The 13,998-nt window shown below is 54.3% G+C and overlaps 2 protein-coding genes across 2 annotated transcripts; one reads left to right on the top strand and one right to left on the bottom strand.

Moving 5' to 3' along the window:
* Positions 1–6,938: 6,938 nt before the first annotated feature.
* MYCGRDRAFT_110613 (uracil phosphoribosyltransferase FUR1) lies at positions 6,939–7,981 on the bottom strand (the record flags this gene model as incomplete). The annotated part of the gene is made up of 4 exons (XM_003850126.1): positions 6,939–7,107; positions 7,165–7,695; positions 7,752–7,882; positions 7,946–7,981. 4 exons carry the CDS (start codon positions 7,979–7,981, stop codon positions 7,056–7,058), a joined length of 750 nt encoding a protein of 249 aa, XP_003850174.1.
* A 757-nt stretch (positions 7,982–8,738) lies between these two features.
* On the top strand, positions 8,739–11,705 carry MYCGRDRAFT_95423 (uncharacterized protein; the record flags this gene model as incomplete). Its single annotated transcript, XM_003850185.1, has 1 exon — positions 8,739–11,705. The coding sequence occupies one exon, from the start codon at positions 8,739–8,741 to the stop codon at positions 11,703–11,705; it is 2,967 nt and encodes a 988-aa protein (XP_003850233.1).
* Positions 11,706–13,998: the final 2,293 nt, after the last annotated feature.

Raw genomic sequence — 13,998 nt, 5'->3', positions numbered from 1 at the left:
TCATCCCTCAAATTCAAAAGTCCCCAAACCTCTCACTATCTCCTCTACTTCCTCTCTTCTCTCTCTCCGTAAAGCTCTCGCCGCGAGATCAAAGTCCTCATCCCTCTCCTGGGGAAGTCCATGGACCGCCATGAAATTCTGCGCTGTGCCGTAGTGGGTGGTCAACCAGGCTTCTTCCTCGGCTGTGAGGTCTGGTTCACGTTCCTGAATGATGTCGTTTTCAGCGTCGTCGTGGTCGTTTTCGTTGTCGTTATCGTTGTCGTTGTCATCGTCCCCATCATCCCCGCCAAGGTTCCATCCACCATATCCCTCCCCCATCTCCGCTTTATACCTCTCCCACCTGTCCCTCTCCCGCTCGGACCACACCCCCGCCGTGACTTGCTTCAGCTCCGCCAACACGATCTCTCCTTCCGCCTCCTTCTCTCTCTTCAAAACACTCTGTCCTCCCTCAACTCCCACCAACCACAATTTCATCTTCCCCGGCGTCGCCAACAACAATGGTCCATCCACCCCACCATCCCGTCGAACCAACCATCCTCCTCCACCTTTCTTCATGAGGATTTCATCTTCGTCTCCCTCTCGGAAGCCCACGGACGGTATCGCCAGCCCATGTCCCTCCTCCTCCCGAGCCCCTTCGACCTTTCCCTTGGCTCCGTCACTCGCTAAGACCTCTTCCTTCTTCTCCTCCTCCTCCTTCTCCTCCTCCTTCTCCTTCTCCTCCTCCTTCTCCTTCTCATTCTCCTTCTCCTCCTTCTTCTCCTTCTCTTTCTCCCTCTTCTTCTTTCCCCCGTCCCTCCTCGCCGCCTCTTCCTTCTCCTTCTCCAGATTCGTCCGCCGAGCGCCGGTGAATTCCCACTTCTCATCCACGGAAGCGAGAACAGCGGCATCTGTCTCGCTCATCCATTGTCCTTGCTCACCCTCTCCGCGGATGATGCCCCAGCCTTGATGATATAGAGCGGAGTAACTGAGGACGTTTACGGGCAGGTTGGAGGGGATGTAGAGTACGTCGGTGAGGAGGAGGGTTTGGGAGGCGGTGGGGTCGGAGGGGGAGGTTCGGATGGAGAGGATTACGGTGCCGATTCCGTGGACGGGGAGGGGGGTGGGATAAGGTCTTGGGGAAATGGGACTGGTGGGAGGAGAGGGTTTGAATGAATCATGAGTGGCGGCGTCGGGTTCGTGAGTTGTGGAAGGTTCGGTATCCATGTCCATGGTTGGGGAGGCGTGATTGTCATTGATCTTCGAGAAGTCGGCGACGTCTTTGGTCGAGGCGACGTCACTGTCCTCAATCGTGGAACCCTCTTCATCGTCGATGGGAGCAGATTTGCTGTCTTCCTTCGAAGTGTCGTTGGTCTCTGGACTTGGAGGTTCTTCAAACGGCTTCGATGTGAAATCGTTCGTATCGTAGGACTTTCCGATGAACGAAGTGAAAGGGGTATAAGTTGCGAACCAGGAGAGGTCGGTTGCGAGGTGGTTTGATGTGTCCAGGAGAATCCAGTCGACGTGGTAGGCTGGGTCTGTGGGATGCATGGTCGGTAAAGGAGTCAGGATCTCCGTGGTGTGGCTCCTTTGGCAAAGGGAGTTGGGGCACAGACAGTGGGGCAATGGAAGCGAAAGGGAAAGCGGAAGTGGAGGGATGGCAAACATTGCTTGCGGAAAAGGGAGAAAACGCAGGAACCTGCTCGAACCTGATCCCTTCTAGACTCGTCCCGCACAGCCGATCTTCAGTGGTATCGAGGCTTCCTGCGATTTTGTGTCTGCTAGTCGTGTGCTTGAAAAGGGTGACTCTCTCCTACACTCGTGAGATTTTCAAAGACGGGCGACTTGACAAATCGAATGCAGAATGCATAGCTCCATGTTTTCCGGCCTTGCCCCCGATCTAGTGATTCAGCCCAGCGGAGACGGACGTCTCCTTCACCTGCCTTCCTCTAGACTGAACAGGAGACCACGACTCTAACTCTCATTATTGAAAATAGGAGGGTTTGCTCAATGGCTCGTTCGTGAAGTGTCCAAGTCGTCATCCTTGCACATGAGAGTACTCATTTGTCGACTTTCACTGCAGAATCGCCGTGATTGAGTAGGAGCTCGCGTTTGTTCATGGGCAAGTCGTAGAAACCAGCAGCTTTCTGGGACATGTATGTTGTCCCACAATGTGACCCATGTTCCATCTGTAGAACTACACATGTTTGCTCTATCGGTCTGTATCTCTGCCACCTGTCAATGATGTCCACCATGACCAGAAGTGAGATCGCCGCTGGGGCTCACGACGCCTCTTGCGCTTCCTTCTTCGGACTGGAGGCATATCGTCGCGATCCATAATAGACGGTGGTTTCTTTGAGTGTTTCTTGCGCGTCCTCTCCTTTTCCCGAACTTTCCGAGGTCGTTCTGGGTCACTTTTATCACCTTGGGGGCCAGAGTCATCCACCCGCACGCCATGCCGCCTTTCCTCGCGGCGCTCGTGTTTTCGATGACGATCTTTCCTCACAGATGCTGTCTCACGCCTAGGCCATACGTCGAAGGGTCGAGGTACCTCTACTGTGAACGACGTCGTGAGCTCCTCAATCGGAGCTCCAGTGTCGCTCATCACTGTCCGTCCTCGCAACACATGATTTTCGTTCCCGCCTGACCTCCTTCCCGGACTGTTCGACAACGGGCCTGGCGAGCCTACCCCATATGATCGTGCACCATGTCGGCCTGGATCCTTGACCGCAGGCGATATTCCTGGATAGTGCCATTTTATCAATGCCATTGTAGACTCTTCGATCTCCGCAATGGCAGCGGCATCGGCATCATGTGAGAAAGATACAACGCCGAGATCACTCACAGTCTCTGGAACCCGCATCGATCCAGGAGGTTCGGATTCAGATCTATCACTTAAGCGGGCCTCCTCAGCGGTCGCCGCATTCCGCTCGGGATGACTGCTGTAGTCCTCACAGGTCTGACGAAAATGAACATGAGGAACGGCGATGCTGGAGTCCTGGTCACGGTTGCGTGTGACTGGTTTCTTGCTCCCACGAGTATGGCTTCGTTTCCTCACCCGATCTGAACCGCTCAAGTCGCTCCTATGTATACGAGTCAGACTTCCCGAAAGTGAAGATGACCTTGAACAGTCGCTCGGATCCTCTTGGTCCTCCTGATGATGCCGGCGGGTCCCTCTGATTGCTGTCGTCGATACCCTCGACGAATTTATAGAAATCGGAAGTGAGTCACGCCAAGGCAGATCATGGTATGCCGGTCTTTGACTGTCATCGGAAGATTGCTCGGAGCGTGTCTCGATAGAAGCTCTGCTTGCGCGCGATAGAGGGGCTGAGTAGAATCCTTGATACTCTCCATCACTCTCATCGTCACTCTCCACATAGGCCTGATGACTAGTAGTATTAAACATCTGTCTTTCGACTGCTCGAAATGGGGCGTTGCGATCCGTTACATGTTCGACCGCCGGTGCAGGCACGATTCGGCCGGCGGGAACAAGAGGACCCTGTTCTGCGCGCTCTACTTCATCAGCGCCTCCGGCCGCCCTCAGAGCACGGAACACGTCTTTCCGCTGACTGACGTGTGCAATCTCGAGAGGCGTCTCGCCAAACCGATCTTTCGCAAGCAGGTCCGCGCCACTTACGATACACTTCCTAACATCGGCCGGTTCTCCGTATGCAGCGACAAAATGAAGCACCGTTCGTCTGCCGACTGGATCTCGATAGTGCACTACATCGGCATCGATGTGGTGTATGTACAGAGCGATAAGATCTCGACTGCCCATCGAAAACACCTCGAAGAGGGTAACCAGATCTGGCTTTGTACTGGCTGCCTCTGTGAGGACTGCTTTCCTACGCATGATCTGGGACAGTACCTCATCTTGGAGTCTTTGGTCTTTCGAGGCAGGCTGCGAGAGGGACTCCTGCGGTGCCCAGGCGCCCAAAGAGTCGATTGGAACTTTACCTGGATAGTTGGGATAGGAGGAGCCTGTCTTATCGTTGCGCTGCCCGGATTCATTCAATGTGGTCGTAAGAGCCCGGGCGGAGTAGTTACGGCTCGCATGTCGATGTTCGGACTCTTTGACCGCAAGGTGAGGAGGCCAGGAGTGACTCTCCTCCAAGCGGAAAGCGCTGTTCAGGAGCATCAAGAGGTGTCCGGGCAGTGCAGCAAGTACGGCAGCACGATCTGCTGCGTCTTTGAGGAAGACGAACATCTCGTATTTCATCATGCTTTCTTCTCCTTGTTGCCCCAAGATTGCAATTAGTCGCTCGAGCGACTTCACAGTCTCTGCGTGATGACGGCCACGCATATCGCACTGCCTCTCCGTATGCAATCGAGCGCACGATTCCGCGTACTGAAGTTTTCCGATATTGCGATACGTATCAGCCAGCTCGTTGAGGAGACGCACTACTCCGAGCTCGTCCTGACTCCTGGATGATAGTGCCAGCTCTAGAAGGACCGCATACTGTGACAGATAGGCCCGTACGTGTGACTCGCTTTCCTTCTGCACTCGCCAACGAACAATCTTATGCATAGGAAGCATTCCAGGAAGGCCAGTAGACTTTGGCCGAATGAGTCCATGACGGTGTAACATTCCGAGCGTTGCGTGATACCCGTTATCGTCCCAACTCGTGTTTTGCCTCGTGTCGCAGTACTCAACCGAGCTCTCCCCAGAGAGGACTTTAGAGATCCAAGTTGTCAGGTTCTGTATAGCGTAAGACTGGCAACCATGCAATATTCCATCGTATGCTTGTTGGAACAGGTCATGCAGCTCGTCCACATTTACGTCGCTGAGCCAAGACAAAAGTCTCAAGAGTTTCATGGCTGAAGGTTCCCACTTTGGCCTATTCTCGCCTTCCAACTGCCGGAAAGTGGTTTCGAAGGTGGTGAGAATGGTGCGTGGATATGGCGATTGCATGAATTTGTGGTCATCTCGCATCAGCAGAAGGTCTTTGTTCGCGTCGAAGCGATCGATGTATGTAGTGACGGCCTTGCAAGCATCCGCAAGCTCAACGACTTCGAGTGGCACAAATGTCTCGATCGTGGCGGCAGCTAGATGGACGGCAAGTGGGAGGCAGTCCAGCATATCGCAGACGCTATTACACAGCGCATCAAGCTCCTCTGAGGACTCTTCCAGGTCGGGAAAAGCCGCTGCACGCAGAAAGCTTCTGGCCTCGCCTATTTCCATGGAGTCCAGAGTGATATTACCACATCCTACTAGTCGAGCCGTTGAAAGGTCCCGGGAGGTGACAATGAGAGTGCCTGCTATTCCTTGTGGTAGCACGTCTTTCACGCCCCACGTCATATCGTCCAGATTATCCAGAACCACGAGCCAGCTGGTCGAAGGAGGGCGAGCCTCTAACCACGTAGTCAAGTCGCTGACGATGGTGGATCTTTGCGGTAAAAGGGCTTGCTCTCCTTCTCCGTAGTTGATCAACCCTGGCAGCTTTAATCGCCGACTGACACGGGCACAAGACCAGACGAACGTCTCCGGACTGGTTGCATCAATCCAGATGAGCGTGTCGTACTCGTATCGATGCCTCTGGACATAATGCAAGACCACCTGCGTCTTACCTGTCCCTCCCATCCCATGGACAACGACAGCGTGTCGAAGACGGCCGTGCTTGCACCTCGTTGTCAATTTTGCCTCAATGCTCTTGACTGCGGTAGACCTCAAAACACTGAGAGCTGAGTCTACACGAGATCGATCAAGTGTCGGGTCGTAGAATGGGTCTTTCAGTGTTGGATTGAGAGCACGGCTATCTTGCGCTGCGTTGACATCAATCAGCGTGTACCCGTACACAAAATGCTTCTTCCGTCTGCAATGATACTAGCAGCGAGGCAAGCCAGATGCTTCTTTCTCTGTCCTTTCTGTCCCGTGCAGTCCGACTAGTCCTTGCTTTGGGTACAGCCAAATGCTTCCCATCTTGCCAACGATTTCAGCGGGGCTTCGTACCTGAAGGGGTTTGGAAGTAGATGGTCTCAGCCTGGTAGTTTCCGTCTCCGTTCTGTTGCTTCACTCCCATGTGGCCAGAGCCAGTGTTGAAAAGAGCTCCTGTCCCGGAAGAGCAGATCGTGGTGCTGGCGGTGTCCAGGATCGAGAGATCAACAGCTCCAATTTCCTCGATGGCGGCGACTAGGTCTTCCATGGGAAAGAGATTCTTGAAGATGTGGAAGGCCTGTAGCGTCTGCAATGTGTCGAGGATCTTGTGGAAAAGATTCTCAACTCTATCACCTCGACCCGGTTTGAGCGTCTTGAGCGCCTTTTAATATCTTCACAGTAGCCCGTCTCCTTCCACGGTGCAGACTTGCTCAAAGATATATCTCAAGTCCTCGGCGTTCTCCTTGCAGGTGTTTAGACTCTCTCGAATGGCCGTCTCGTCTTCGGTGCCTCGGTATGCCGTTTGGATCACAGCAAGCGTCTTTTGTACCACTGGGATGCGATCGTTGACCACCACAAAAGCTTCGGGTAGCTTGTGGGCAGCAGCAGCGATCTTGTAGGTCTCCTTAATAGCCTCTGTGATGTTGATGATGGCTCCGATCAGCCCAAGGACCGCAATCGCCTCGGCCATGATGAGCCTGGGAGTTTGGGGATCGATGTGGTCGTGAGGCTTTGCTGTCAACCTCTTGGGATGGAAGATGAGGTAAGCAAGTGAGTGTCTCTACATGCCTAAAATCGTGCAACGATGCTGAGATGTGGTGGGCCGGTTGACTGGGCGAACAGTGGAATATCCAGAGGTCTTATCGCCAGGAAAAGGTGGGGGCGGAGCAGGCTGTGGCGGAAGGAGCGCAATGACCGGTGTAACTTGCGCCTTGCTTATGCATGCAGGACATACAAGCGAAAATTTGGCTCTCCCTGCAAAAGGGCCCTTCCAAGTGCCAAAGATATGCATTTCCGGTGTGGACTTTATCAAGATTGCTTTCCTGGATACATCCATGGAGGTACATCTATGCCTGAGATTAGACGTGCAAAATTGTCAATATGGCTGTATCAAGGCTTAGCGAGAAAGAGAGCAAGCTAAGATACTCTCTTCGGCTACCGCTCTTGGAAACTGTCGCTTCGTACGAGTTATACTTGCAGGGGATCAGAGTGTATAGAACCTATCGCCAAAGTCACCCAGTCCAGGAACAATGTAGCTAGAAACATCGTCAGCATGCAGTCAAGCCCATCGTACCTCTCCGCATACTACTCACTTCTTCTCATTCAACCCCTGATCCACAAACGCCGTCACAACCCTCACCTTCGGAAACTTCTCCGCGAAATTCTGCACCCCCTCGGGACTCGCAATCAAATTCAAAAACAAAATCCTCTCCTCGGGCACACCTTTACTCAACAGCACATCCACCGCCATCAACGCACTCCCGCCCGTCGCCAACATCGGATCCAGAAGCAGCACCCATCGATTCTTGATATCCTCGGGTAACTTATCGTAGAACAGTTGCGGCTGGGACGTCTCCTCGTTACGCTGGATGAGGATCTTGCCGATCCGCACGGAACGACAGCATTCGCGGAGAGCTTGCTCCATGGCTTCACCGGCGCGCATGATGGACACGCCGCAGATTTTGCCTTCGAATTCGACGCCGGCGTAGGTGCGGCCGACGGGGGTGGTGATGGTGTGGGGGAGGACGGGGAGGTGGTTCAGGGCTTCTTCGACGAGGAGGCGGGAGATGCGGTTGGAGTGGAAGATGAAGTCTGCGCGGCCGGTGGTTTTGTCGCGGAGCATGCTGTGGGGTTGAGGTCAGTTTGAGGGGTTGTGGGATCGGGAGGTCTTGGGACACACGTGAGAAGAGCGATGAGCTGAGGGGTTTGTGGTAAGATATGCAGATTGTGGATTTTCGGGTTCGTGGAGACGGTGGCTGTTGGTCTGTCGGTCGATGTCTTGTAATCCGGACCAAGTTGTTGACTTGGAGCCTGAGACATGGGAGAGTAGACGAGTTAGCCATGCTTCGAAGAGATATGCCCTTCAGAATGTACCCGGATCACTGGTGATGGCTGTCCTTCTGAAGCCATGTTGGAGTTTCGAGGGGAATGAGTCGCAACGCTCGTTGTCAGTCTTCCTCGCTGAGACAAAGGCGAGAGATGTCGTTGGAGATGTCGACGAGTCAAGTGCAGACTCCTTATACGTGTTTCAATGTCACATATTCTCGAGCATGCAAAGATTGAATCGAGGTGGAGTTGTCTTATCGCTTAGGGTTGCGGGCAGGCGGGCAGCTCCGGACCGGCTTGAACGTTTAGGCCGCCGTGCTCAGCCCTATGGACCATCTTGACGTCCAAGGGTCTCGTTGTTTGTGCCGAACAACACAACATCATCCGACACGACATTCACTTGCATACAATCTCTGCGTTGCCCTCTAGCAGATCGACACGTGCTCGTAGGACTATTCTCGCACGCTGGATTGACGGGCCGACCCCTGATACTACGGCAACAACGACCGGCGCATACGGATTGCCCTCGCCAAAGGACTCTTTCAGCTGATCGCAGCGACGACAATGGAACCGAGCTGATACCAACACCTCTCCGGCCGAAAACCAGACTCCTCGGTCGGTCAACATGGCCACAGTATCAATGCAGCAGCCACGCCGGCGTAAGCAGGCGACATACGGCAAGACCGCGCGATCGGTCAACTCGTGGAATTTCACCGATCTGGATTCCCTGGATGACGAACTCGCTGCGCCGACCATTCCCGTCTCTCGAACCGCTCAATCGCAGCAGCCGGAGGCAGCACAAAAGGCAGAAGCGAAATCTTCAAAGCTGAAGCCGGTCAAGATGAAGGCGGAACCAAAAAAGAAGGATGCATGGGATGTTTCGTCCACAGAGTCGTCAGATGTCGACGAGCTATCTCCTGTCAAGGCGCGATCTCCACCACGGTTTGCGAAAAAGGTGAAAGCACCGACGTTTCAAGAGCCAAAGGTGGAGCTCGCACCTTGGGAGAAGAGGAGGACGACCGCGACGAAGGAGGTAAGCGAAGTTGACTCTACCAATACAAACAACGACGGAATGAGATTAGACGTGAAAGATTCCAAGACGAGTGAAAGCGGCATTGCACTGCTCGCGAATCCGACGTCTGCTACGAGAAAGTTATTCGAGAGGAAAGTGGAGAGCATACCCAGTGACACTCCCAGTCCGCGGGTGATGAGCGCGGCAGAGAGATTGAAAGCGAGGAGACTACAGTCAGGTTCAGGTGGACAGCCAAGCAGAATTGAAGATGTGAAACCGGCACCACGATTGCAGAAGCGAGCAGGACCGGACAATGGAAGATCAGCAAGCCCTCGAAAGCGAACCAGATCCGACAAGCAGAATGTTGATGTGCAGGACACGGTCATGGCAGATGTCATGGAAGCTCCTGATTGCAGTACACCCGAACCAGGTGAGAGGGAGGACAAGCCGGCGAAACAGGACGACTTTGACTTTCCCGACTCAAGCGCCGATGAAGCAACAAAGAACAAGCCGATCTTCTCAAATCGAATACAGCCTCATCAAAATAAGCGACGCGGAAGATTGACGGCGTATTCATCACCTCGGAAAATGGAATCTGCGCCTGCTCGACTGAGTGAGATGCTTCCCACAGATACCGACACGACCGACACAGCGCAGTCACCGCCCGAGGTGATAAGTAGGCCTGCCACTCCTCAAAAGATTGTCGATGCTGGTTCAACCTCGTCTCCGAAGACAGCGTTCAAGGCGAGTGCTGGAACGTCACCCAAGCAGGCCCAAGCGTGGAATCGACTATTGCCGAGTGACACAGCAGTGGCATCATCACCCAGCGTATTACCCATGAAGGACCTGAACATTGGTAGCACGAGGAGATCATCGAAGCCAATCAGTGCGGCCTCTCGAATGATGCCAAAGTCAAGCTCGGACGTGGGTCGTCAACAACCAAGATTGGTCGATCGATTGAAAGCGTCAGCAAGAAGTAGCTCGAGCGAGGAATCTTCAGATGAATCCGAGGATGATGAGCAGTCAGATGTCGAAATGGCAGATGGAAAATCCGAGCAAGTCTCTCAATCTCAAACTCAGGTGGCGACTCAGAATACCGGACCGAAGATAACATATGCGCGGGTGCGATCCTACTTACCTGAGGATAGTTTTGAAGACGGCTTGATGATGGAGATGCCTTCTCAGACGCCGCAACGTCCATCGGCGCCAGAGCGACGAATATCTGGGAAGGCGGCCGCAAATTCACAAAACTCAGCATTCGATCTGGAAGACAGCGAGGACGAAGGCGCATCAGGACGACTGCGTACGATCCATGAGTTGCGAGCCGGCGGCGGGCACCAGCGTTTCATGGATGACATTGGTAGCTTGATGGACGACATTGCCGACCACAACCATTCTGCTCGCGGCAGGAGGAGATCTGCCATGGTCGAGATTGCGACGAAGCTTGTGGAGAAAGGCGTGGTGGAGAGATTTTTTCGCCAGGGCTTTGAACAGCGACTTCTGGCTGAATGCGGGACTGCCCCTGATGATGTGGCGGATTATGCTTTGGCGACGAGCTTTGCTGTGATGCTTGCGGGTGCATCTCCCGAGCATGCTTCGCAGACGTTCCGGGATGGTGGAGTCTTGCCTTGGCTTGTGCGGCTGTTGGATGGACGGACTGATCCGAGAAAGCTGGCTCGGGAGCGGAGGAACAACATGTCCAAGGCGGTCATAGCAACCTTCTCGGACTTCGTCACCAACTTGGCCAAAAACGAACTTCTGTGGGCAGATGATCGACCAACTCTGGTCAGCAGCCGCACCATTGCCTTGAAAGCTCTCGACTTGCTGATCGGCAAATTCCGCCGCGCGGGCGATAGATCAGAGATTCTGTCCTCTCACGATCTCGAAGAAGTCGTCTTCTCCCAAGCCGAGCTGGATACACTCTTCGCAGCCACGCCACGGACCGATCTCCTCCTGTCCGTCTCCATCCTCGAATCCCTGTCAACCAGCACCATTTCTCTCTCCTGGCCCTCCTCCGTCGTCACCCGCCTCATCGCACTCCTCTCCATCCCACAACTTACCGACTTCACTCCGCAACGCCAACACCTCTCCTTCCTCACCCTCCGCCTATGTCTAAACCTCACAAACGACAACGCCCGCAACGTCCGCCTCTTCTCCTCCGACCCAGCGACCACCCACGCACTCCTCACCTCCATCTCCACGGGCTTCACTCACCTGGCTGCCACCGCTCCTCTGCCACCTTCCTCCCCAAGCTTGACCTTTTCCTCCGACATCGACCTCACCGCCACTTCCATCCCTGACCCAACGCCGGAAGCGAACCTCCCGTTGGACTTGCTGGTACTAGCAATGGGCATAGCAATCAACCTCACCACCACCTCCACCCCCGCCCGACTCCACTCCTTACGACCCGAGTCCCGCCCCCTCCTCAACGACCTCGTCGCCACCTTCCGCCGCAACCACGCCGCTACCAACAATGCCTCCTCTCTCGCGAGCGGCTTCTCAAACGTAGCATTCGGATACCTCTCCGTGGTCCTCGCGAATTTCTGTCTCGACACTCACGTCCGTGCGGTGGTTGCGGGAGGTCTGAAAGGAGGAAAACTAGGCGGACTAGTCGATGCGGTGGAGGAATTTGTGAGGTATCATCAACGGGTCGATGGGATGAGTGCTTTGACGCACGGGGTTGGTGATGATGAGGAAGGGGGAGGAGTGGGCGATGTTTGGGGGGTGTTTACGGAGAGGTTGAGGGGTGTTGCGGAGGGGTTGAGGAGGGGGGCGGAGGGGGATGGGATGCTTTGATTTTCTGATGGAGAGGATGGCAGGAATGAGGGGGGTTTGGGGTGGGGGGTTTGATTGTATGGGAATTTGTGGGGTTTTGCTTGGTGTTGGTGGGAGATACCCGGATTATGGAACATGGCTTCGCGGGAAAAGGCAGGAATTTTGGTTTTGCCTACGATGTTTCGACTTCTCTCCTTGTTCATACCATCGGGCACAAAGCAGGCATTCCAGTCCGGTCCCATCTGCGAGCATTCATCGATTAGGGGCTTCGCCAAGGCGTCGATTGAAGTTTCCTCCACGATTGAAGTGCTAGATATTTCTTGTACTGTAGGGTGTGGCAGTGTGTTGCAACATCTTTCTCACGAGGAGTAGGCCTGTTGCCACGTCCGAGTTTCCGGGGCCGGGGCGGGGTGTACAGACTCTGGACCAAAAGCAAGAAGTACTTTAGTGACCATCCCCTGGCGGTCAAACCGGCGAGTCCGAACCAACCTCGTCTTTGACAAAACGTCGATAATTGCCTGAACAAGGCAGCGACAAGGTCTCCGGAAGTCAGCGCTGCTTCCCGTATGCAGGATAGGGACTGTACTACTGGCTATGCCTGCAATGCCTGTCACGCGGATACGGACGGAGCGATGATGAGCGCCGCGGCACCTCGATATGGTCGTGTAAGTTATTGCTTCCGGCTCTTCCCTCTTCTTCTTCTTCTTCTTTTCTCTCTCTCTCTCTCTCTCTTACACACACACACACACACACACACACACACAGCGGGAAGTCCAACCCCCAAGCCAAAAAAAAATCAAACCCCCTCGACCCACCCACCAACGAACAACGCCACCCACACACGAAAAGAAAAAAAAAAGAATTCACCATGAAGAACCTCATCGCGGCCCTCGTCTTCTCCGCCATCCTCCCACTGGCGCTGGCAATGGACCGCTGTACAGCTCCTACGTGTCAGAACCGCCAAAATGCCGGCGAAGCGATGGCGTGCCAGTGCGACGACGCCAGCTCCGGCGGGTGGTTGAAGTGCAATACGAACGGCTACAATAAAGGGGTATGGATTCCCTTTTTTGTTGTTCCTTCTTCCTAAGTCTTGCAGGCCTTCTTTTGCGGACTGCAATTAGCACTTCGATTTCGTTTGGGGAAACCAGCAGTACTGACGAGCCGCGTTTAGCTTTGCTCGGAGACGGGGAATTGATTGACCTTTGAGCCCGAGTTCGGGCGAGGACGATGCCGACGACGACGACGATGACGGACGGCTTTGAGGGGGGAGGATCTTTTTCTCCGACGGCATTCTGGACTGGGACGCTTCCTGCTGTCCGGAATTTTCGAGCGGTGTCTATACTTTTGGGACCACGGGCAGGCGCGGATGTTGGAGGATGGAGGGTTCCGGGAGAGTTCGAGTTGTGTGGGAAGGTCGATGCGAGCGGATCAGACCAGCACCGTAGACCTCCGAGTGGGGATCGGAATCTTGTCTCATCGCTTTGCTTCGTTCTCTTTTCAACGATATTACCTTCAGTTCCGCCTACTGAGTGTGATACATGCTGCTCCGGATTCTCGTTTCCCCAAAACCCCAGTCCGATGTAGACCTCCGCCCTTGTATTCAGTCATTTAAGCGCCTGTGTATTTAATCTTTCGTGTATGATCCGCTCGCAAACAAGGCATATCTCCATGAAGACCTCGTCTGAGCTCAAACGCCCGATGGTGATGAGCGATGAGCGATGTACTCTCTGTTCGACTAGTGCACAGCTCCTCAGCGGTCTGGACTTCTGCAGATGCCTCGAGATTCCTTGGATGACCTTGTCAGATATGCCATGTTTGCGGCATCGCGAGAGGGTGTATATATAGATTATAGATCGCCCAGCACGGATTTGAGCGGAGGGGTGGGAGACTGGAGAACCCTGTCGGCGGCTGGCTCAGGAGGTAGGGATATTGGGTGCGCGTATCGTATCGGCGGAGGGTCCTTGTTCTTCCTCTGTTTTTCCTTTCTGCCTGTTTTCTTCTTTCCCAAATCTCCAACCGATACTCCGCTACTCTACACCAAAGCCAAACCAGAGCCAAACCACAGCCAAACCACACCACCATACCACCATACCAAATTCAACCTCCAACCAAACCAGCCACCAAACCAGCCACCAAACCCTCCATGAAGCCCACGCTCATCCTCACCCTCCTCACAACCCTCCTCTTCTCCGCCGTACCGGCGACGGCAAGCTGCTACCAGCATAGCTGCGCCAAACGCGCATCCGCCAGCCAACCTCTCGAGTGCCACTGCGGCTCCGACTCCGGCACCTTGCATTGCAACACCGACTTCACC

The sequence above is a fragment of the Zymoseptoria tritici genome, chromosome 8 (genome assembly GCF_000219625.1).
Source record: "Zymoseptoria tritici IPO323 chromosome 8, whole genome shotgun sequence".
NCBI lineage: Eukaryota > Fungi > Ascomycota > Dothideomycetes > Mycosphaerellales > Mycosphaerellaceae > Zymoseptoria > Zymoseptoria tritici.
The sequence above is the reverse complement of the archived record's forward strand: the minus strand, read 5'-3'. Positions and strand labels throughout refer to the sequence as shown.